General features: G+C 40.0%; 1 protein-coding gene and 3 long non-coding RNA genes across 6 annotated transcripts in view; 2 read left to right on the forward strand and 2 right to left on the reverse strand.

Annotated features, from left to right (window-relative positions):
* Positions 1-23534, reverse strand: part of LOC148332495 (uncharacterized) — a 44646-nt gene that overhangs the window by 9160 nt on the left and 11952 nt on the right. The window lies entirely within an intron of this gene.
* Positions 363-11753, forward strand: cxcl12b (chemokine (C-X-C motif) ligand 12b (stromal cell-derived factor 1)). The gene is made up of 4 exons (XM_088303321.1): positions 363-508; positions 2123-2240; positions 6987-7070; positions 9041-11753. The coding sequence occupies exons 1-4, from the start codon at positions 442-444 to the stop codon at positions 9078-9080; spliced, it is 309 nt and encodes a 102-aa protein (XP_088159447.1). The 5' UTR covers positions 363-441; the 3' UTR covers positions 9081-11753.
* On the forward strand, positions 15460-18484 carry LOC148332497 (uncharacterized). 2 transcript variants are annotated; one of them, XR_015844682.1, is made up of 3 exons: positions 15460-16990; positions 17066-17216; positions 17398-18484. It is a non-coding gene; the product is annotated as an uncharacterized LOC148332497 (long non-coding RNA). The 2 variants fall into 2 exon arrangements; XR_015844681.1 differs by having other exon boundaries at positions 15463-16990; positions 17102-17216.
* Positions 18239-20410, reverse strand: LOC148332498 (uncharacterized). 2 transcript variants are annotated; one of them, XR_015844684.1, is made up of 4 exons: positions 19253-20410; positions 18887-18949; positions 18661-18811; positions 18239-18479 (listed from the first exon to the last, which is right to left on the reverse strand). It is a non-coding gene; the product is annotated as an uncharacterized LOC148332498 (long non-coding RNA). The 2 variants fall into 2 exon arrangements; XR_015844683.1 differs by having other exon boundaries at positions 18661-18775; positions 19253-20409.

Here is a 23534-nt window from a genome sequence, read left to right on the forward strand (position 1 = left end):
TACAGAAGGTCAGCTTAATCATCCATTTTGATTTCAGCCAAAAAGCCAAATTGACTTAATCTTTTCGAGGGCAGTCGCGCATATTGAACCAGGCAAGTTTGACAAATGGAACCAAAGAGGAAAAAAGGAGAAAAAAAAAGAATTTCCCCAAGACTTTCGACTTGACTCCCTGCCAACATTTTTCAAGTGAGGAAGTCTTGACTAACTGGCCACTGCTCCCTCCTCCTCCTTCTTCTCCTCCTTGTGCCTTACTCTCACCTCTTCTCCTCCCATGCTGGGACACCCCTTTTGCCCACCCCCTTTCTGAGAAAGTGGGTCTCCCTCCTTCCCCTCACTCTCTCTCCCTCGCTCCCTTATGTGAGCTTTTAACACAATACAGCGCTGGCGGCCTCAGTCGTGCCTTGGACTGTAGCAGACGGAGCAGCTTGAGCGAGCACCGACATGGACATCAAACTGCTGCCGCTGATGCTTCTGTTGGCCGTGGTCACACATGGACCTTCAAGTACCGGTGAGTCCGAGTCACGCAGACTTATTAAATTATTAAAACGTTTTTTTTTATTTTTTTTTTTATAATATTACATTTGTTATTTTAATAAGTATTATTTCTAAATATCTGACATGCCTCGAAAATAAAGCAAAATGTAAAACGTAAGTTTTTTTTAATCAAATTTATGCATGTTGATGGTGAATTGTCCTCTCATATATTTATTATTATTATTTTTAGTAGTTAGAAAAAAATCATAATTCTTGTTTTAAAACAATTAAAACCTTTGCATTATATAATAACAAAAGCTCAATAGAACGGTGTCTCTCAATTATTTCCTTAGAATTTTTTTTTAATGAAATGTTTTCTTTTATTGAACAGCAAATGGTTATCTCACAACATTGCGTGTTATCAACTTTGCGGCCCCACTTTAGTGTCTCCTTCTGTTCCTTGCCAGGTGTCAAGTCAGGCTGTTGAGCCGGCCCGGCCTGCGCTTATGTTAAGCTTGTTGTTTCTGCCCTGCTTGCACCTCCGCATTGCATATGAAAGACTTGTGTGCATTTGGCTTTTCTCTTTGCTTTCTTTTAATTAGTTTCTAATGAGGGATAAACAACGCGCTGGTGATAGCGGCGGATGCTCGCTTTCAGGTGCCAGTGCTGCATAATGATCCCCTAGTTTGCATTAGAATGGGGCAGAGTTATTCGACTGATATTATTTGGGTGTTTGCCATTTGTGGTGGCACATTTGATAATGAATTGTGTCAAAAGAAATTTGTGGAAGGTCATTGTTACACTATTTTTTTTTTATTAATATTTATTGCCATGAAGTTATTTAGGTTTGCTGTATTCTATTTAAGAACCAAGCCAAATGTAATACTATTGCCGTTAAAAATTTCTTTCTTCCTCCATCACCAATCCGCAAGCTGTATTCTGGAATGCGCTTGTCATACTTTGATGTTTAGCGTTATCAGCTTGCATCTGCAATAGTGCACGGGGGCCCAGCGAGCCGCCATGCTGGTGGCACACGGGTGATTTGTAATCATTTTAAGAATGTACTTAGGGTGATTTCCACTGCGGCTGTGCGAGCTGCCGAGGGCTCTTTTATGAAAGAGGGGCAACATTAGAAATTGTGTGTTGAGGACCCTTTAGCGAGAGAGTGGTCAGGCTGAATGCGTTCTGACTGAAAAGATAAAATGATGTGATGTGTGTGTGTGTGGGGGGGGGGGCGGTGCGAGTGGTCAAAAAGGGACTAATCTCTTTTTAATGAACATGTTGTCGAGAGCAATCGCAGGTAAACTCGTATGTTCCCATGCTTTGGAAAGATGTGACAGTAGATTAAACACGTTATTATCCCGTCCAATGAGGGAAGTCAAGGATGTAATCGCAATCCCTTGGAAGAGATTAATTCCTTACAATCCAAAATTACATTTAATCTTTAACTCAGATGAGGCATGTGAGTTTTGTTCATCATTGGGTTTTTTTTTTTTCATTCATTGCAAGAATTCCGATACAATTCTTTTTTTAAACAATTTTTTTTTTTTATGCCAAACAATCGATTGCATAAAAAGAAGACATTAGATCCGCTGTGTTCTTCGCCCATTTGCTTCTTTTTGTCATTTTCCCTTTGGTGTGCTTGCAGCAAAGCCCATCAGTCTGGTGGAAAGGTGCTGGTGTCGTTCGACTCTCAACACGGTTCCCCAGCGTTCCATCAAAGAGCTCAAGTTCCTCCACACGCCCAACTGCCCCTTCCAAGTCATGTGAGTACTACGAAAAGATTTAACACCTTAAATAAATGCCTGCCGGTGGTTTGTCTGTTTTGAGTATTTTAGGACGACACAGAAATGTTCTTCTCCAAATATTAGTGACATTTAAGTCTTATCAAGGTTGTCCAGTCCAAACTTCATTGATCTGTAGTTTGGGTCTGGGGAAAAGGTTAAAGCAGCTAAGCAACGAAGCAAACAAAACATGTATCATTCATGACATTGATTTGATTTTCATGTGTGAGCGTAAAAAGAGTTCTGACAACCTGGAATGTATAAATTCCAATACATTACATGCAAGGGGTGAATCACGAGTTGCCAAGTGGTGCAACATTTTTGTACACGCTAGCAGAAAAGCAATGCCTTTATTTATTTATTTATTTAATTTATTGAAAAGTTTATCAAACCAAACTACGGAAATGCAGGAATACTTGTCATGTACAAATATACGTAATGTACTCCAGTCACACTTTTAATAGGATAACAAGTCCGAGAACTCGCATTTTGATTTGTAAAATGTGTGAGAAACTTTAATTCAACTTGAGTCCTGCCAAACATTTTTTTTTTTTAAATATTTTTTTTTTAAGAAAAATCACATTTTTTAAAAACAAATATATTTTTTTCATAATTTTCTTTTTATTGAAGAGCAACATTTCCATTTCACAAACAATCAGACTAAGTGAGAAAAAAAACCTAAAGTGGAAAAAAAGGAATACATAATAGTGAAATAAAATAAGAATGATTGGGAGCATATCGACCACTTATAAACTTAAGACATAAAACAAAGTAAGGAGCACGACAGGCCTTTGTAGCGTCAGCTAAAGTCAGACCTAATCGGTTTCCCTTTTTTTTTTTTTTTTCACAAAATCACTTTTCCTGTTTACATTTAGTTAACTCAATTCTCATCGAAATTTTACACAATTTAGTGTAGATGCAACAAAACTGAAAAAAAAATATTGTTATGCATTGCTGTTCATGTGTAATACTACAATACTACTTATTGAAGCTTCATTTTTTTTTTGTATGCTAAAAATCATCCAAAAAGAAATCCAATTTTAAAGTCGCATTCCAAAATAAGAAAAGAAGTGTCAGCCGAAGCATGTTTTCCAAAGGAAGCAATAATTAAGGGTCAAAGTCATTACCTTTGTGTTTCTGCTGACCCCTCAGTGTCCCTTTTCCATTTTCTTTTTCCATTTTTTTTTTTTTTTTTATCTCCCGCCTCCGACCGCACAGCAAGGCTGAGTATAATGTCACTGGCCTGGAACACATTAACTCAAAAGCCTCATTCATTAGTTTTCTATAGAAAATCAGGTGGCAGAAGCCTCACAGCCAAAAGGCGAAGAAAAGGCTGCCAAATGAGGAGGGGGTGACTTGTGACTGCTTGGAACATGAATGAATAGCAAAAGGGGGGGGGGGGGGCGAAGCGGACGCACAGAGATGCGACCAGCCCAGAGGAGTCAAAAAGTCATTTCGGCGAGGCGAGAGGGGACATACAGCTCGCTCCTCTGATATCTCCATTCCGACACATGAAAGCACACTAAAGTAACGTTATACTCCTCTGTGACCCCCCCCCCCCCCCTCCCGCCCGGCAGTGTCCCACCGTGCTTCCCAATATGACCCCCACAACTCTTTGCCCACTCATCCCAGCATGCTGTTGGTATTAACTTGCTGTGAAGTAATTACTACCTGCTGCTTGTGGAACTCCAGCCCTCAAATTTTAGCCAAGTCAATTAGAGGTGAAGCTTCGAGTAGCCAAGCCAGACAAGCAGACAGATAAACAGGACGGAGGAGGGCACATCAAAAAACAGGATGGAGGTCCCCAGCGGATGGACCTGCCACCCTTAATAAAAGAAGAGGGAGGGAAAGTAAACACAGATCCAGTTACGGAGCTGTTGACATGTTGCTTTGAAGGATTGGATGCTCTTTGTCTCTTTATTGTGGAGATGCCATTTGCTGGGGTGAGGTGAGCAACACAGAAGGTGGGGTGTTTCATTTGTGGTGCAGTGTGATGGAAATATGGAAGCAGGAGAAAGACTCGCCTCATGCTAAGTCTCACTCGTGACCTTTTGCCACGGAGGTGTGACACACATGTTAAGAGCCGTGCCGGCTGACCTCCCGCCCCGGGTTGTGTTGCTGCAAATCTTCACTGAAATATTTACAAATTTTTCAGATGCAGTCGCGGGCAGACGCGCACAAAAAATATAAAATAAAAAATATATCGCAATAATATCAGTCCAAAACTATTACATTTAATTAAATTAAATTAATGTGTTCAGTACATTCAAATAGTCTTAAATTAAATGAATAGGAAAAAAATAATACTATAAAAAAATAATAATATTGGTGATGATTGATGAATTAATTTAAAGGTGTTGGTAAGTACACATTTTTACGAAAAGTAAAAATGAAAAAATAATTAATAAATAATTTTGAAATTTTCCAGGGATTTGTTGTCTAAAGACCGCACCATGTGAGATTAAAATGTATCTTTGTGATGATAGAGATCTAAAATGGTTCTTTTGGATATTTATTTGGTGGGGCTGGGGATTGTCCCTTCTTCTTTTGAAGCGTGAAAAATTTGACTGTCTGAAATGACCCTAATTTGTATCCGCTAATCATTTGGTTCAATCGCAGTTAAAATGAACCACCGGTCAGATCAAAAGGACTCGGCAAACTCAGAATTTACATCAAACAAATGCGTACGCAGATGTTTTTGACTCTGTGCAATATCAAGCAGACCGGCAAGGGATCTACACTTATTATTATTATTTTTTTTTTTAACTACAACATGACATGATTGTTTTTTTTAGCTCAAGTCTGGTACGAGGTGTGGTCAAACAACGCACAGAGGCGGACCAAGACCAAGTTTCGGGTATTTAAAAAAGGCATTTTGGCGTTTGATTGGTCGCGAATGAAGTTAGCTGTCTTCACGCCCACATCTGCGCAAACTGCCCTTTTTTTTTTAAATACCCTGGCTTTCACGTGTCTGCAAATTTACCAACACCCAGTTTAACACGTCTGCGTAGATTTATGCCACATACGGCGCCAGATTTGTGCCAGTCATGAAAATTGAGCTAGATGAACAGAGTTCTCGCTCACAGACTCTCTACTGCAGCTGCTCTCCGGTGGAAAGAGAAAAGTGTTAATTTCTCACAGCTGGCCAGGGGTTGACAACTTGTCATGCTCAATGAGCATCACATTTGCAGCTCACATATGTTGGAGGACATGCTGAGCTTCTTAAGGCTTACGTCGCTCAGGTGCTGATCCATTTTCATTCAATGTGTCAAAATAGCGACGAGTCGTAGTTTTTAAAACACATTCATTGTCATCAATGGAAGAATTCTGGTTTTCCCTTTCGAGACATTCACAACATGCTGGAAGCCCTTTTTACACAATGTGAGCTCATCAAAGATGAATTCCACACGTGCTAAAATATATTGTTGTGATTTATAAGCTACAGATAAGCTAAAAATGTCCAGAACCCGCACCTAATCCTTTAAGTGTTTACACAGCAAAAGGTCGTTAACTCTACCTTTTATCACATCACTATATAATATTTATTCTCCTATTGGGAATAATGAATGAGCATCCAAGTGAAAAAGAAATTCCCACTTTTGACTCTCCACAAAGACAAACGGTCCGTATTGTGCATTTAGATACATTTGTCTTCACGTCACTGGATCTCAGTGTTCCAATTCGTTGAGTTGATCTTGCCAAAGAAGCTTTTAAAATGTTTCTCTTTTGGTTTCATTGCAATTTAATAGGCAGAGGATGATCCATGGACAATGCAGTGTTGAATTCATGTCAACGATAAAGCTGATTTATACAGGACATCAAAAGCATATTGCTTTGCGTGTAAACCTGAAGCAAGTGGCGATTGTAACGCAAACATTCTTCCATGCATTGTGTCAAGAAAGTAGACACTAGATTACAGGGGTAGGCAAACTTTGTGATTGGCGGGCCACAATGGGTTCTAAAATTTGACACGGGGCCGGACCAGGAGTAGATGGATGGAGTGTTTTGGTAACCTCACCTCATCAGAGAAAATAAATACATTTAATTTTAAATGAAAATGAACAAAATGTGTCTTTGAAAAACCACAATATTTAGAAAATAAAACATCAACAAGGTTTATTCATTTCATTTTTGTCAAGTTCAGCGGGCCGTATTCAAACATTTAACGGGCCGTATGTGGCCCCCGGGCCGTAGTTTGCCCTGGGTTAGAATAAGGAGAACACAATATTTAATCTTATGTGGCATTACGTTTTAGTCAGGAAGACCTATCCTGGTTCACAGGGGGACAATGTAAAATGGCGGCGGCATACAGTTTTTTATTGTGTGGCGGATGCAGGCGATGGCTATTTTTGTGTTTGCTCATTTGCTGGTTAGTAAGCTAAATCGAGGAGAATAATATAAATTAACAGGAAAATACGAATTGTATTCTGGGGCAGGTGGAACCATTTCATTCGGATTCAAACTGTAGAAAGACTGCTTCCTGGTTCACGGGAAATGATGTCAGATCACAGGAACACAGCATAGTATTTTTTTTTTGGGGGGGGGGGTTCATGGGCATAATTAAAAGAAAGCATCGTGTTCATTTTTCAAAATGAGAAAAAAAAATGTATTCCTGCATTTTATTCCACATAAAAAAAAAAAAATCCACCTCTGTCCACATTCCTCGTCCTTGTCTGAATAAAACAAAGCAACGGTAATAATCCAATTCTCCTCGTCTTCGTCCCACAGTGCCAAGCTGAAAAGCAACAGGGAAGTTTGCATCAACCCGGAGACCAAGTGGCTGCAGCAGTACTTAAAGAACGCTATAAACAAGTAAGGAAAAAAAAAAAAGACCACTCTCTCCTTCTCTCCGAGTGACCTCGAGCATCACTGACAAAGACAGACACGAATAATCACAATTTAGAGCCTGCATAGTACAAATAAAGCTCTGTTACAAATTGCTGGTTGACTGTCTTGCTGGTAATTACTCAGTGCAAGCGATGACTTGGTTGATGCGAGCAGACTAAATTATCACGTGTGAAATGATGTGCGTGAAGTTAAGATGGGTGATAAATCTGTCTGCGGAGCGCCTGCTTCCTCCTTTCTCATAACCTTAAGTCTGAGCATCGCAGGCGTCAGCGGTGTGTTCATCGTCATCATCCGCTCACACGCCGCACTTAAACACAAAACGATGTCCAGTGGACTTTTAAATGCATTCTGCCCACAATTATCGCCTCTAATTTCACATGAGCAGCATAGTTGCTGTGGCAACACGGACGGAGGGAAGCTTAAAAGGTCTCATAACGGTGGCAGAACATTCACATTTTAACAAGCCATGTTCTTAAAATTCCTCCGAAACAAAACTCTCCCAAAGTGTCCGCTGATGATTATTGCCAGGCTGCATAACAGATTTTTGGAACACTACCGACACTCACAATAGGAAGACAAACAAACTTATTTATGTGCATGTGTAAGATTTTAATGACTGTTTGGGAATGATTTACTTTTTAGTTTTTAAAATACGCGGTGGTTTTCCGATCACGTCAGTATTTAGCAACAGTAGGGAAAAAAAAACACCTGCAAAAAAGTAGGAAACTCGTTTGTAAGAAAGATGTTCATATCTTTAATATGGTGACTAATTATGATGATTATTTAATTTTGTGATCAACAATCTGATTTGTTTTTATGTTAATTGAAAAAAACGATAATGCATTGAAGTTCAGCTTCAGTTCATGTGCACGCACTCACGACCAACAACGAGGCACTCTAAAGCGTTATTTTGGCTTGGTTGCAGCACAGAATAGTCGAGGGAATTACCGCTGCCGACTTTTACTGTCGCTACATGACACTGTACATGTTTGGCATGACATGTTGCGACTGAGTATCCAACATAACATTTCCCAGTGTGTCGCATGAGAAGATTGAACCCCGGCATGGGAACAGATGTGGATTATTTATTTTTATTAGAGCACTTCATGTGTGCTCATGATAACAACCTCTAACTCCACCTGGTAGCCTAAATGTAAATAAAAAATAATAAATAAATAAATAAAAAAACATGCTCATTATAAACATCAACGGTATTCAAACGGGAACAACTAATCGTATACGTTTATGCGAATGCTGTGGTGTTCTTTCAAAACAATAAGACTAACACGGCCTGAGGGCCTGTTCCAAAAATGGCTCACCAGCGATGAGGCATTGTGATTTCCTAGGAATGACGCAAAAATGATCATTCGAAAATGAAAACTTTTACAGAGATTTGTAGAAAGAAAAAAAGCAGCATATTGATCGTTATCTGATTATTACCTTTGTTAAGTCAGAGAGAATTATTGAGAAATCATGCACTTGACCACCGGATTCAAATAAATATACAATTCTATTAATTACATAATATGACATTCAATGTAATTTAAGCAAATGTGTTATTTCAGAAGTAGGTATCAAACGATTAGCCTTTCACACACATCGGGAGTAGCTCTCAGCTTTAAAAAGGTCGTTGACCCCTGAAAGTAAAATAATATGTAAAATATCTGAAAATAAAAAGTCATTTTAATTTTAATTTTTATTTTTAAGTTCTCAACTCAACTATTTTTATTTTTATTCTTTAGCTTTCGACTCAACATGAGCCTGTCACTGTTCTGCTATCTATTGTAAATGTGTTTTAATTACCTGCAAATTGACATGACAGCATATGGAAAGCGCTTTGTTACCGCTCCGGCTGTCGTGAAATGCGCCGTATCAATAATATTGTATTGTATTGTATCATTTGCCAGTAAACATGTTTCTCAACTCGTGTGCAGGGTGAAGAAGTCGAGAAGACGCAACAACAAGAAGAACTAAGTCCGAGGAATGTTTTCGATCAGGGTCACGCACCCTCAGGTCCAACCTGTGTACCTCCTTCCCACTGCTATGGATGTATGTAAACACGCTGTTTGTAACCGTCCACCTCTCTGGACTGCTTGCACAAGATGCACTTCACCGCCAATTTGTGCCACCCGCCACGGGCCTCTCTGGACACCCACAGAGTGCCACCCCCAACCCCAATCACCCTCCCGACCCTCCACGGAAGCACCAAGTGCGATTAAAGCCTGTCTTGGGACAACGGATGCAAGATGATGTCACTTGTGTTTGAATGAGTGCTGGCTGATCAGCTCAAATGACAATGTGTGTGTAAAGCGTGCGTTTTGAACTTTCGGTGTGAACAGATTTATGGATAATGAATGTGCCCACCACCCTTTATGCCAAGTGTCCTTTAAACATTCAAATCCTCAAAGGAGTTCGAATTTGTATCATCTTTATCGGCAGGTCACACTAATAGAACGCTCCCAAAATATCCGCTCAGTATATATATATTCTGTTCTTCAGATTTTTGTGAGTGAAAGTGGCACTAGTTTTAAACAATATTTAGGGATGACAAATGTGCTACTAATCACTAGTGATGAGAAAATGAAGCTTCAAATTTGATTCATGAATCAGTTGTTGTATTTTTGTGTCCTCCAGATGGCACTGTTGGTTTAGATAAAGGGTTTAGAAATGGCAAATCAGTCTGCTTTCAGCCCAATGTTGAACAGAGAGCGCCCTCTACAGGAGTCCAAAAATACTACAACTGGTTCATGAAGCATATTTGAAGCTTCATTTACCCATCACTAGTGAAAAGTAGAGACCAAATATTTATTCAGTGCAACAGGCAACAAGATGAAACCTCAACATTAAGGTGAAAATTCTAAATCCGCTTCGAGTCTTTACTGTTTTGACTCGAAACATTAGAGCAAGGTGACTGCAATATTCTGGTATGCGTTTTCGTGGGGAAATGTACAGGAAAAAAAAAAGAAAGAAAAGAAAAGGGAATGTTCGTGATGGCAAAGAGAACGTTTGATCATCTTTTATTATACATGGAATTCAATTTTTGAGCCACTTTATTATCAAATATGTCTTGTTAATGTTACAGTTTTTATTTTTTATATTGTGTATATGCTCAATGAATGTTTTAGAATGCAACAAACAGTAAAGTAAATCAAGGTTAAAATGTCACATGCAAAATGTAAGCAAATTATCAATTTGGAACCATCTATTACAAAACAGTGTGAAACATTTTCTTGCACCAGAAGATTTTTTTTTTTAAATTTTTTTACAATGTTAATGTTAAAAGCCAGCCGAGCCAATTAAACTCTGTCCTCCAATTGTTTTCATTCTCTCTGCTTTCATTCATTCGACAGTGGTGATGTCTCATGGAAGCATTTGAACCGTTACATCTTGTTTTAATCCGTCCAACAAATTGAGAATTAAAGTCAATATTATTGTGCAATGATTGGAGACATATTCCAACCCAGCCACACCAAACACTTGATTAGCTTTTAAAACCATGGCTATTTATATTTTAGTGTCAGCACAGCCTGTGAGGCAAAGCAGAACAAAAACTGCGGCTTGTGATCCAAGCGATCAACATGTGCTTTCTATTAGGACACTCCCAGCACCCCGTCGACGTTCTTCTCTGCTAAACATTCCGCATAATATGGAAGTGGTGGTTGTGGTCTTTGTTAACTTTATTTGTTGTGTTTGACAATTGGCAGGCTGCTTGCTAACAGGCTGTGATCCAATTTGGTGGCAGCCAGCAGTGCAACAAGCATTGTTTTAAGTGTTCGAAATATAAATGGGCTCATAATTTGACGTCGTACTAACGATTCAGCACAATGTTGAATCAGTCCATTAGATCAATGGAGAAGGATGACTCTACAACAGGTGTGGGCAAACTACGGCCCAGGGGCCACATGCGGTCCGTTAGATGTTTTAATCCGGCCCGCCAAACTTGAAAAAAATTAAATGAATAAACCTTGTCGATGTTTTATTTTCAAACTACTGTGGGGTTTTTTTTACAGGCATATATAATGTGTTCTGCTTTTTTTAATTTTCATTTATAATTAAATGTATTTTTTTTTTCTACGATGAGGAGAGGTTACCAAAATACTCCATCCATCTGCTCCTCGTCCGGCCCCACTGTCAAATTTTAGAACCCATTGCGGCCCGCCAATCAAAAAGTTTGCCCACCCCTGCTCTACAATGACATAACATTACATCAATATTAGCGGTAACGTGGGCACCTTCTTATTTTCTTATTGGTGCTTATTTTAACGAGGAAAATACACTTACGTAAAAATACAAATACAAATATTTATAGACGTATTTGTGCATAGGTCAAAGAGTAATTACTAACTGAACAAACATCAACGCATTCCTTGGTATCACAATGCTTGTTTTGTAATGACACGGTGTATTTCTTACTCGATATTTTTTTAACGCTGTTTTGCATTTATTTGTTGGTATGCAAAAACAAGTGGGCCACGTCATTTGGACATCAAGAAAATGTGAAATAACTGAAATTGTTGTAATCTGCTTTTGACATATTTTATTAACATATGTCATATATTAGCATTTGTATTATGTATGTAAACCAAGAGGCAGTATTTTAGCTATCATACTCAAACCCCTTTTCCAATAAAGTCACATGAAATTAAAGCAGATAAATCTTTGGTGCTGTGATTTCAGTTGTTGTTGTGGAAATTGTGGCAATCGCAGGTATGGCAGAGAGGATCGCTTAATTATTTTTTTTTCCCCCCAAATTACCCACAACACACGAATGAACAGTTCAGTTTGAAAGGCACATTATCCTCATTGGCATGCTTGTCCGAGATTTTAACACCGAAGTGTGTTCATTTGCGCTGGTTCATTACTCCCGAGGAGCACCAGGGAGCCTACGGAGCTCCAGTGTGTCGGTTCTAATCAAGTGGAGCCATGCTGAGCGGATTCATTTCATGGTGCTGCTCTCTCCTCTGACCTGTGGCCAGTCATATGAGCAACACGAGACACTTTTTGGAAGTGGACCAAGTGCTTTCCAAGGTCAAGGTTGCATGTTTGGGGCCTTGCGGGCCCATTCAGAAATGATTATTGGATTTCTATACAGTGCTTATTCAGCTGAGGCCCAGCTATGATGGAGGTGGTGGACACATGCACAGGATGTAATTATTAATATGGATTTTAGCAGACAGCCAGACATGCTCCATTTAAGTGAGAGAATTTTCAAGTTTTATTTTCTGCCTTTTTTTTTTTTAACACAATGTCAGCAGCTTAAAATGTTCTTATTCAGGCAAAATACAACATGACAAATCAGTTGTGAGTCATTGAAATCTGTCCCGTGAGATCAGTCCAGTTGGTTTTCATGTGTATGTTCTGTCCAACTCAGAATAATAAAGCACAGACAGCAACAGGTGAAGCAAACTAATCATTTTCCAGCCACAAAAAAACAAAAGCTCACACACAGCTGGGATCTTACGCACACGCAATCGTTGCTAACTTACCGATGAGTGACAAACATATTCGGTAATTACGCGATAAATAAATGAAAAATTAAGAAGATATGAAATTAGGATGTTTTATTGAGATTTCTTTTTATTAGATGGTAGAAAAAAAGCACCCTAAAAATATATAGTCTTTAAATTGAATTTGATTGTGACGGCCTACTATTTAACGCAATCATTTAGACAACTAAATTAAAAGGGAACGTAGACTAAAACATATCTGTTTTTATTTATTTATTTATTTATTTATTTATTTATTTATTTGTTTGTTTTATTTATTTATTTATTTATTTAATTAATTTATTTAAAAAATTTTTAAATGTATTTACCAGTTTGTGTTTGTTATATTTTACAACTTTATTCAGGTGTAACTTATTAATGTAGAATTTATATACTTCATATGACATTTGAATTCAGAGCTAATCTTTTTACACCACCACACGGGATAAAGATCATTTGGATTGCAATATTAAATATCTGCCTCTTTTTTTTTCAAATGTTGAGTAAACTATACTAAGATCAGAATCCACCTTTGCACCTGCAGGGAAGACGACGGTGGACTAAATCATGAAATGTTTTCTGAGCCTCGAGCGTCATTCACATAAAAATGACAAAAGTACCCAAGTGAGCGCACAGAAAGCTTCAGGTTGAATCACCTGAGCCAGAAAATGTAACCATTCTGGACAGCAAATTGCCCGGCCGATTTGCTCTTGGAGGTTGTGCGTAATCCTGCATGATTTCAGGCTCTTGACTGTACATCTTTGAACAACTTAATACCCAAACCGGCTGAATGCCAGTTAATAGGAAACATGTTGGCTGCGGAACTGCACTAGACTGTGTATGGGAATGTGTTTACCTGGTATTGCTCATGATGTGCGGACATAAATCTATATACTATTTGTACAAGCAGTCGTCTTTTAGGCACACCATGCACAAAGTAAGTCCGCTGTAAGTAAATCATTACCAGGTCATTGTGAGGACTTGTCTTCATGCAAAGGTCAGATAAAGTACGCATTTGGGGTTGACATGTGTCCTGAGGTGATTCGACGAGGATCGTCACCATGTATGCTATGTTACTAAGAATCTGCTTTTCATTTTGACTTTTAAGAAACTGATATCATGGTAGGGCGAGAGAGTACCACCATGACCAGTTCAAGCATGTGGACATGGAACTGATGCTGACAGATAAAGTGATCATGAACACACATGCTTCCGTTTGTGGGTCTTGCAGTGAATGTCATCCATGTGGTTGCAGACTTGACGGTTCAATCATCTGCTGGCTGCCCCGTAAAACATTTTGGATCCACACACTGTGGTTTAGCTGGAAGGGCAGCCATGGAGAGTGAGGTAATGAAGCTTCAAATTTGCCTCATGAACTAGTTATTGTATTTTTGTGTCCTCTAGATGGCACTGTTGGTTTAAATAAAGGGTTTTAAAACTGGCAAGTCAGTCTGCTTTCAGCTCAAATGTTGAACAGAGAGTGCCATCTACAGGAGTCCAAAAATACTACAACTGGTTCATGAAGCACATTTGAAGCTTCATTTACCCATCACTACCAATAACACCTACGGCCTGCCAGTAAGCTGATACGCCACTGGCCTCATACTCTGGCCACTGGAATCAAGACAAGAAAGCTCCTTACAATGCATGAAGGGTTCCACCCCAAGTCCAGCTTCCTGACGCTGTATACAAAGCAGGACTAGGGGGGCAGGAGGAAAAAACTGCAAACTATCCACAATGGCCATCAACAAACAGTGTCTCACCGAGGACCACTGACATGTGAAAAGACTGAGAGAACGACAGGGGGGGGGCGAGAAATGCGGAAGAAAGGCTTCTCATCTCAAGCAAGAGATTCCTTCTCCATTAAACCGAAAAGACGCATTCACATGCACAGGAGGAGTATTTGGGGGTGCTCTCACCTCCAAAAGCGGATGCGGACAGGTTGATCAATATGAGCCAAATATCTTGTGTTTGAACAAGCCACAAAAGGGGAGTGAAAGGGACAAAGTTTGTAAAACATAAGATAAATTTCATCCTAAATCATGTATTGTGAGTCCCAGCTCCTCAGAGAATAGCATTCGATGTATATTTGCATATTCTGGAAAACGTAGAAAGAATGAGGCCGGTGAAAAGAAGACAAAAATCGACCTGCGTGAAGTTGGCCCCCCATTTGTTGCAAAAATAGGTGGAAATAGTTTGTTTCGTTTGTGCTGCGTTTGTGCCCGTTTGTGCTGTTAAAATTTTCGTTTGTGCTGCTTCGGTTCGAAAGATATTACACTTTGTTTTATTTCGAGTGTGACGTCACCCAGCCCCCCATTTTCATCCGATTGACTTGGGAATGGTGCCATTCGTTTGTGCTACGTTTGTGCCCGTTTGTGCTGTTAAAATTTTCGTTTGTGCTGCTCCGGTTCGAAAGATATTACACGTTTTAATTTCGAGTGGTGACGTCACCCAGCCCCCCATTTTCATCCGATTGACTTGGGAATGGTGCCGTTCGTTTGTGCTACGTTTGTGCCCGTTTGTGCTGTTAAAATTTTCGTTTGTGCTGCTCCGGTTCGAAAGATATTACACGTTTTAATTTCGAGTGGTGACGTCACCCAGCCCCCCATTTTCATCCGATTGACTTGGGAATGGTGCCGTTCGTTTGTGCTACGTTTGTGCCCGTTTGTGCTGTTAAAATTTTCGTTTGTGCTGCTCCGGTTCGAAAGATATTACACGTTTTAATTTCGAGTGGTGACGTCACCCAGCCCCCCATTTTCATCCGATTGACTTGGGAATGGTGCCGTTCGTTTGTGCTACGTTTGTGCCCGTTTGTGCTGTTAAAATTTTCGTTTGTGCTGCTCCGGTTCGAAAGATATTACACGTTTTAATTTCGAGTGGTGACGTCACCCAGCCCCCCATTTTCATCCGATTGACTTGGGAATGGTGCCGTTCGTTTGTGCTACGTTTGTGCCCGTTTGTGCTGTTAAAATTTTCGTTTGTGCTGCTCCGGTTCGAAAGATATTACACGTTTTAATTTCGAGTGGTGACGTCACCCAGCCCCCCATTTTCATCCGATTGACTTGGGAATGGTGCCGTTCGTTTGTGCTACGTTTGTGCCCGTTTGTGCTGTTAAAATTTTCGTTTGTGCTGCTCCGGTTCGAAAGATATTACACGTTTTAATTCACGCGGTGACGTCACAAACAGGAACGCGCCAGCGTCAGTTTGTTTTGTTTTGCTGTCGAACAAGGAGCTCGGTATCGCGCTACCGCGTTCAGTCAATCACTTGAATCACTCGTATTTGTTATTAATTCCAGGTTATAAACTAGTTCCTGGAATGAACCGATGTTTTGTATGTTTTTGCGCATTTTACATTCTTCATGATCCTGGAAAGCAACTGTTGCCGGACGGACTTCAGGTAAACATGTCACACTCACTGTTGTAGCTTTTTTGCTAGCATACAGTAATCTTAAAACCTTCCTGTTTTCACTGCTGTAAATTACTTTAAATTCGGTCTTATTTCTTTTAATAGTGTTGTTCTACTGCTCATTCATTTATTTCATCAGTAGTCATTAAAGCTATGTGATTATTTCTTAAAATTATAGTAGACGTGAGGCTGAAACATATCCGTTGAACTTTTTGAAATAAAAACAACTTAAAGACACCCCTCGATGAAGCATTCCCTCATTTGAGAACAACTGAATTAATATAAAAACAGTCCGTGTGTAATTGATGAGAGCCTGCAGAGAAACCTTGGGTGAAACGATAGCTTTATGTGTAAAGAAAACAGCAACAAACAAAACCCCAAACTATTTACATTTCAACAATTAAGCAATCACTGCTTTGTGAAGCTCTTTGTCTTTTCTGATGCTGCTTTCACTCTACTTTCCAGGTCATTGTGCATCTCCCAGTCAAAAGCAGCCCTCCTGCAATATGCCACATAATGTCCTAGAGAATCCTCTTCGAGATGATATGACTGCTCTAAAAGTAAACTGTCAGCATCAGACTTCTGGGAATTTCCAGCAGGGCAACTTCTGTTCAACTCATACCTAGGTCGGTGTCAATCCACTAAGCCTCTCCATTTCTCAACTTCAGTAGTATGAATACTGTAGCAACATCAGACTCATCACAGAGGTCAACATAATTTTTTAATATATTTTTTCCTCAGTATGAGAAGTAGTAGAGGCATCGTCAGGTCTTAAGACATGACCTACATCAGCTTTTTTGTTTTGCAGCAGAAATCCACGTTTCCCTCAATGAAGGCATGATGATGAGCAACGAAACGGTCAACACGATTGAGAAGGCTTTCATGCTTGAAAAGCCCATTTTTTATGTTTTTGAACTCTGCTTCAACAGCTGCCGAACTTGCAGTGATGCTGGTACTCCGGAAGAGAGGGACCATTACTCCTGTCCAGAGTGGTAAGTAACTTCCCAGTCTGATGATGTGGGGAATAATCTCAGGGAGGAAGTGGATGTTATCCCTGTCTCCCTCAGCCATGGCAAGTGACCTGATCTCTTCGCATAATTCAGTCACCCACTGTCGAGCATTAGTGTGGATCTGTTGATGCTCCTCAACGGGTTCCTGTGCCTGAACCTCTTCATCGAGCATGCTGATACAGTCTTCTTGTGCTATTTGTGTTTTCAGGTATTTCTTGCACTTTTCTGATGGGAGAGGGGTTCCAGAACTGTCATTACCTTCAGATTAATTAAGTGCCACAATAGTGATGGCACATAGAAGTTATTTTGCATGTTCCACACATTGTGACTTAAGTAGTTGTGCTAAATCTCAGAAAAAATCTTTTTACACAATGTCTTTTATTTTTCAGGCGGTCCCACTGGGAGATCATATTGTTGCAGTGTGCAACGTCTACCCTGACAAAACATGGCAGGTTTTCATGCTTAAAGCACTCATTGATGTAGGTCTTCAAATCGGGGTGAGCGGTAAAAGCTTTGGCCAGAGATCCAAGAATGGCAAGAGAAAAAGCACTCACTGCTTCTATTGGGGACGGACGGGGCACCTGCATGAATCAATTTTTTTCAGCCACTGTGTGATAGCACATACGCCATGCTTTTCTGACATCTGTACCAATGTCTTGTACACATAGTTGTTTGACTCCAGTAGTGACAGAAAAATGTGTCCAGTCCAATGTCTTTAATGCTACCACTGCGAGGTGCACTGTACATAAATACATAGATGTCCTCATTTGTGACGCAAACTTACATCTTTCTCTGCAGTGATGCACATTTCAGCAACCTTACACGCGCAAGGTCGACGATTGTGTCCATTTGGACAAGCGGCTGGATGAATTCTAAATGACCTAAAATAATTTCTTATTGAAAAACAGTAGCAACACAATACAAGTTCTTAAGGCCCAAAACAGCACAATCGACAGACTAGTTCAACCAAAAAGCGGATGTTTTTACAGCAAAAATTAAAGTTAGAAAAGTTGTGGGGACTTGCTGGCTTATGCCACTGGAAATTGAAACAGGCATTATCAATAAAACTGAATTGTTATTCGCATTCCTGTCTTTATAGACTCATCACTAGTGGTCATGTCTGTCGAAGTAATTTTAATTGAAAAAAAAAAAAATCAGGCTTTGCTTTTTAATTGTATGCGGTTCAACAGAAAGAAGAAAACCAACTCATGAAACAGGCGTCGACAAAGATGATGGTGCCCTTCCTTATTTTAATACTATATTTTGTTGCAAAACATGCTGGCAATCAGGACAAATTTTGGTAACTTTCACTGGACTTCTGCACCTGTCAGCAGGAAAACATCCCGATTTGAAGAGCTACATTAATGAGTGCTTTAAAGTCTTGCTTGGGAGTCAGCATGCAAACCTGCCGCCATGCTTTGTCAGGGTAGATGTTGCACACTGCATCAAAATGATCTGCCAGTGGGATTGCCTGAAAAATAAAAGACATTGTGTAAAAAGATTTTTTCTGAGATTTAGCACAACTACTTAAGTCACAATGTGTGGAACATGCAAAATAACTTCTATGTGCCATCACTATTGTGGCACTTAATTAATCTGAAGGTAATGACAGTTCTGGAACCCCTCTCCCATCAGAAAAGTGCAAGAAATACCTGAAAACACAAATAGCACAAGAAGACTGTATCAGCATGCTCGATGAAGAGGTTCAGGCACAGGAACCCGTTGAGGAGCATCAACAGATCCACACTAATGCTCGACAGTGGGTGACTGAATTATGCGAAGAGATCAGGTCACTTGCCATGGCTGAGGGAGACAGGGATAACATCCACTTCCTCCCTGAGATTATTCCCCACATCATCAGACTGGGAAGTTACTTACCACTCTGGACAGGAGTAATGGTCCCTCTCTTCCGGAGTACCAGCATCACTGCAAGTTCGGCAGCTGTTGAAGCAGAGTTCAAAAACATAAAAAATGGGCTTTTCAAGCATGAAAGCCTTCTCAATCGTGTTGACCGTTTCGTTGCTCATCATCATGCCTTCATTGAGGGAAACGTGGATTTCTGCTGCAAAACAAAAAAGCTGATGTAGGTCATGTCTTAAGACCTGACGATGCCTCTACTACTTCTCATACTGAGGAAAAAATATATTAAAAAATTATGTTGACCTCTGTGATGAGTCTGATGTTGCTACAGTATTCATACTACTGAAGTTGAGAAATGGAGAGGCTTAGTGGATTGACACCGACCTAGGTATGAGTTGAACAGAAGTTGCCCTGCTGGAAATTCCCAGAAGTCTGATGCTGACAGTTTACTTTTAGAGCAGTCATATCATCTCGAAGAGGATTCTCTAGGACATTATGTGGCATATTGCAGGAGGGCTGCTTTTGACTGGGAGATGCACAATGACCTGGAAAGTAGAGTGAAAGCAGCATCAGAAAAGACAAAGAGCTTCACAAAGCAGTGATTGCTTAATTGTTGAAATGTAAATAGTTTGGGGTTTTGTTTGTTGCTGTTTTCTTTACACATAAAGCTATCGTTTCACCCAAGGTTTCTCTGCAGGCTCTCATCAATTACACACGGACTGTTTTTATATTAATTCAGTTGTTCTCAAATGAGGGAATGCTTCATCGAGGGGTGTCTTTAAGTTGTTTTTATTTCAAAAAGTTCAACGGATATGTTTCAGCCTCACGTCTACTATAATTTTAAGAAATAATCACATAGCTTTAATGACTACTGATGAAATAAATGAATGAGCAGTAGAACAACACTATTAAAAGAAATAAGACCGAATTTAAAGTAATTTACAGCAGTGAAAACAGGAAGGTTTTAAGATTACTGTATGCTAGCAAAAAAGCTACAACAGTGAGTGTGACATGTTTACCTGAAGTCCGTCCGGCAACAGTTGCTTTCCAGGATCATGAAGAATGTAAAATGCGCAAAAACATACAAAACATCGGTTCATTCCAGGAACTAGTTTATAACCTGGAATTAATAACAAATACGAGTGATTCAAGTGATTGACTGAACGCGGTAGCGCGATACCGAGCTCCTTGTTCGACAGCAAAACAAAACAAACTGACGCTGGCGCGTTCCTGTTTGTGACGTCACCGCGTGAATTAAAACGTGTAATATCTTTCGAACCGGAGCAGCACAAACGAAAATTTTAACAGCACAAACGGGCACAAACGTAGCACAAACGAACGGCACCATTCCCAAGTCAATCGGATGAAAATGGGGGGCTGGGTGACGTCACCACTCGAAATTAAAACGTGTAATATCTTTCGAACCGGAGCAGCACAAACGAAAATTTTAACAGCACAAACGGGCACAAACGTAGCACAAACGAACGGCACCATTCCCAAGTCAATCGGATGAAAATGGGGGGCTGGGTGACGTCACCACTCGAAATTAAAACGTGTAATATCTTTCGAACCGGAGCAGCACAAACGAAAATTTTAACAGCACAAACGGGCACAAACGTAGCACAAACGAACGGCACCATTCCCAAGTCAATCGGATGAAAATGGGGGGCTGGGTGACGTCACCACTCGAAATTAAAACGTGTAATATCTTTCGAACCGGAGCAGCACAAACGAAAATTTTAACAGCACAAACGGGCACAAACGTAGCACAAACGAACGGCACCATTCCCAAGTCAATCGGATGAAAATGGGGGGCTGGGTGACGTCACCACTCGAAATTAAAACGTGTAATATCTTTCGAACCGGAGCAGCACAAACGAAAATTTTAACAGCACAAACGGGCACAAACGTAGCACAAACGAATGGCACCATTCCCAAGTCAATCGGATGAAAATGGGGGGCTGGGTGACGTCACACTCGAAATAAAACAAAGTGTAATATCTTTCGAACCGAAGCAGCACAAACGAAAATTTTAACAGCACAAACGGGCACAAACGCAGCACAAACGAAACAAACTATTTCCACCTATTTTTGCAACAAATGGGGGGCCAACTTCACGCAGGTCAAAAATCGACATCATCATTCACGGCTCATTTTAGAGGACGTGGCATGGAAAAAAAAAAAAAAGGGCTGCTATGATCCCGGGTTAATGAATCGTCGCACTGTGATGCCGGCCTCGGTGGACGGTCTTTGTTGCCTGCTTATCAGAGCGCTGTCTTGCCATTTAACTGACAAGCATCATTAACTAAACAGAGAGTTGACTTCCCGGCTATTTCCTCCGCAAAGGCGAACGAGGCCTGCAGGCAATTATCACTGAAGCCGCACGATTCCGATGTAAAACATGTCTTGTGTTAGCGCTTAGCACCCGGATGAACATCAACAATCATCCCAATTCCATGCGAGACATGCCACCCTCACTTTAAGGACTAACAGTGGACAAGTAGCGCAAGGTCACAGATGGGAGCGGTACAAATTACGATTTTATTCAAGACAGATGAGGAATTTATATATTGCGATAATAATGCTTGGTTGAATCTCTGCTATGACTAGTTGGCTTACTTTGGAAAATACCACTTGACAAACTGGCCCTGATCGTATCCATCCTAAATGTACTTGCGTTCCAAATCGCAGCCGCCGAGCCAGGATGGCATGCATCAATTCGCGTCACGACTTTTTCACACGTTGAACATTCTGCTGACAGCTCAAATTTCTATTGCCTTAAACATTACAACAATTCCGCACCTGTAGTCGAGTGATCCTTTGGATTGGGTGTAAATTTACATGAAGCTTCAAGATGTTTCATGAACCAGTTGTTGTGTTTTTTGACTCCTCTAGATGGCACTGTTGGTTTATATAAAGGATTTAAGAAATGGCAAGTCAGTGTCCTTTTCGCCCTATGTTGAACAGAGAGTGCCCTCTAGAGGAGTCCAAAAATATAACCACTGCTTCATGAAGCATCTTGAAGCTTCATTTTCCCGTCCCTTCTTCCATTTATCTTAACTGCACTTCAGCTTGTATGTTTTTACCAGTTTGTGTCCTGAATTCCTTCTGTGATAACTTTGTGACACACACACGCACCCCCTCTTAGTTTCAGTGTTTTTTAACTCCAATGCGATAATACACAAAATGATCTCAAATGCTCCTTGCGCAAGACTGTATGTGTTTACATACAGGAGGCAGGAATTGAAACCTGAGTGTGTGACATGTTTAACATTTTGATTCCAAGCGATCTTTTTTTTTTAAAGTGTGCATTCACATCAGGGTATTAAAAAAGCTGGAAAGATTTCTCTCAAGTGAGCTCAACCGTGACAAGCAAAGTTTGAGCTTAACTGCAGAGAGAGCGGCAGGAGAGCATCCAAGCAAAACATGTCACCATCCGTAGGTGAGCACATTATGAATGATGAATAAGCATTTTTGATTTTAGATTTGAAACCCTTGTGAGATTTACGACAATACAGCAAAAAAAAAAAAAAAAAAAAAAAAAAAAAAAAAGAGCTCAAGTGTCTACTCAGAATGTCCATCATCAGATTTTACAACAATGAAATAAATACTGGACTTTCTGGATTAAAGCCAAAGTAAATGCGTGATAATATGTCATTTCAGATAAAAGTAGCCATTTCAATAAGTAGCAGTAGATTTTATTTCTTTCTGGATCATTTTTAAGTCCCCGGTCAGAGGTAGAACACAACACAAGCCTCCATCATTTTCCTTTTGGTGTGGTTACAAGAAGATATTGGACTGGACTTTTCCTCTCTGACCCAAGAGAGGTGAAATGTTTCTCATATGCGCTCCAGTTCATGAACTTACATTACTTGGGAAAAGGTTAAAGTGAAGCGCTGGTATGTGTTTCATAAGTTTTAATGCCTCTAATGGTCTCATTCAGTAGGTGTGATGTTAAACACAAACACCGTAGGACTCAGTCAAAGACATACAAGTACATTTCAATTAGTTTGGGGATGTTGCAGGCCTTTTTGACAAAGCACAGGACCTGTTAGAAAGCTTGTTCCGTGTTGTGTTAGCCAAGAATTAACATTGAAACCCATTTAATCCAATAATAGGACACAAATATGGATATAGTGGCTGCTATTGGTTTGTAATAGCTGGTGGTGGCGCTGGTAAGCAATCTGGTGGTAGTAATAATTAGCGATGGGAAAATAAAGCTTCGAATTTGCTTCATGAACCAGTTGTTGTATTTTTGTGTCCTCTAGATGGCACTGTTGGTTTGGATAAAGGGTTTAAAAAAATGGCAAGTCAGTTTGCTTTCAGCTCAATGTTGAACAGAGAGTGCCCTCTACAGGAGACCAAAAATACTACAACTGGTTCATGAAGCACATTTGAAGGTTCATTTACCCATCACTAGGAATGATGAAATTAAGGGCCATATTTTCATCCAAAGCGTACTTGTGAAGTTCAAGCTATAGAATTTATAACTAAACCGAAGTCGCATGAAAATTTCCTGTGACATCACACATGATTGCCAATCCAAGTTTTGTTTGACTTAGATGCATTTTTTTAACAGTTGACTATTCGTGCGTTCATTTTTTGGCAAATCCGCTGTCTTTGATCATTGGGGTACATGTGCCTGATGTTATCGCATCTAACTCAA

Source organism: Idiotropiscis lumnitzeri, chromosome 8, assembly GCF_059441095.1.
Source record: "Idiotropiscis lumnitzeri isolate Australia: NSW breed Sydney's pygmy pipehorse chromosome 8, RoL_Ilum_1.0, whole genome shotgun sequence".
In the NCBI taxonomy this organism is placed as follows: domain Eukaryota; kingdom Metazoa; phylum Chordata; class Actinopteri; order Syngnathiformes; family Syngnathidae; genus Idiotropiscis; species Idiotropiscis lumnitzeri.

What these genes read in the sequence shown, in the direction of transcription:
- cxcl12b (XM_088303321.1), top strand. Translation starts at nt 442, where the DNA reads ATGGACATCAAACTGCTGCCGCTGATGCTTCTGTTGGCCGTGGTCACA. An exon ending in ACATGGACCTTCAAGTACCG is followed by an intron (nt 509 to 2,122) that starts GTGAGTCCGAGT and finishes GTGTGCTTGCAG; the next exon opens with CAAAGCCCATCAGTCTGGTG. An exon ending in AACTGCCCCTTCCAAGTCAT is followed by an intron (nt 2,241 to 6,986) that starts GTGAGTACTACG and finishes TTCGTCCCACAG; the next exon opens with TGCCAAGCTGAAAAGCAACA.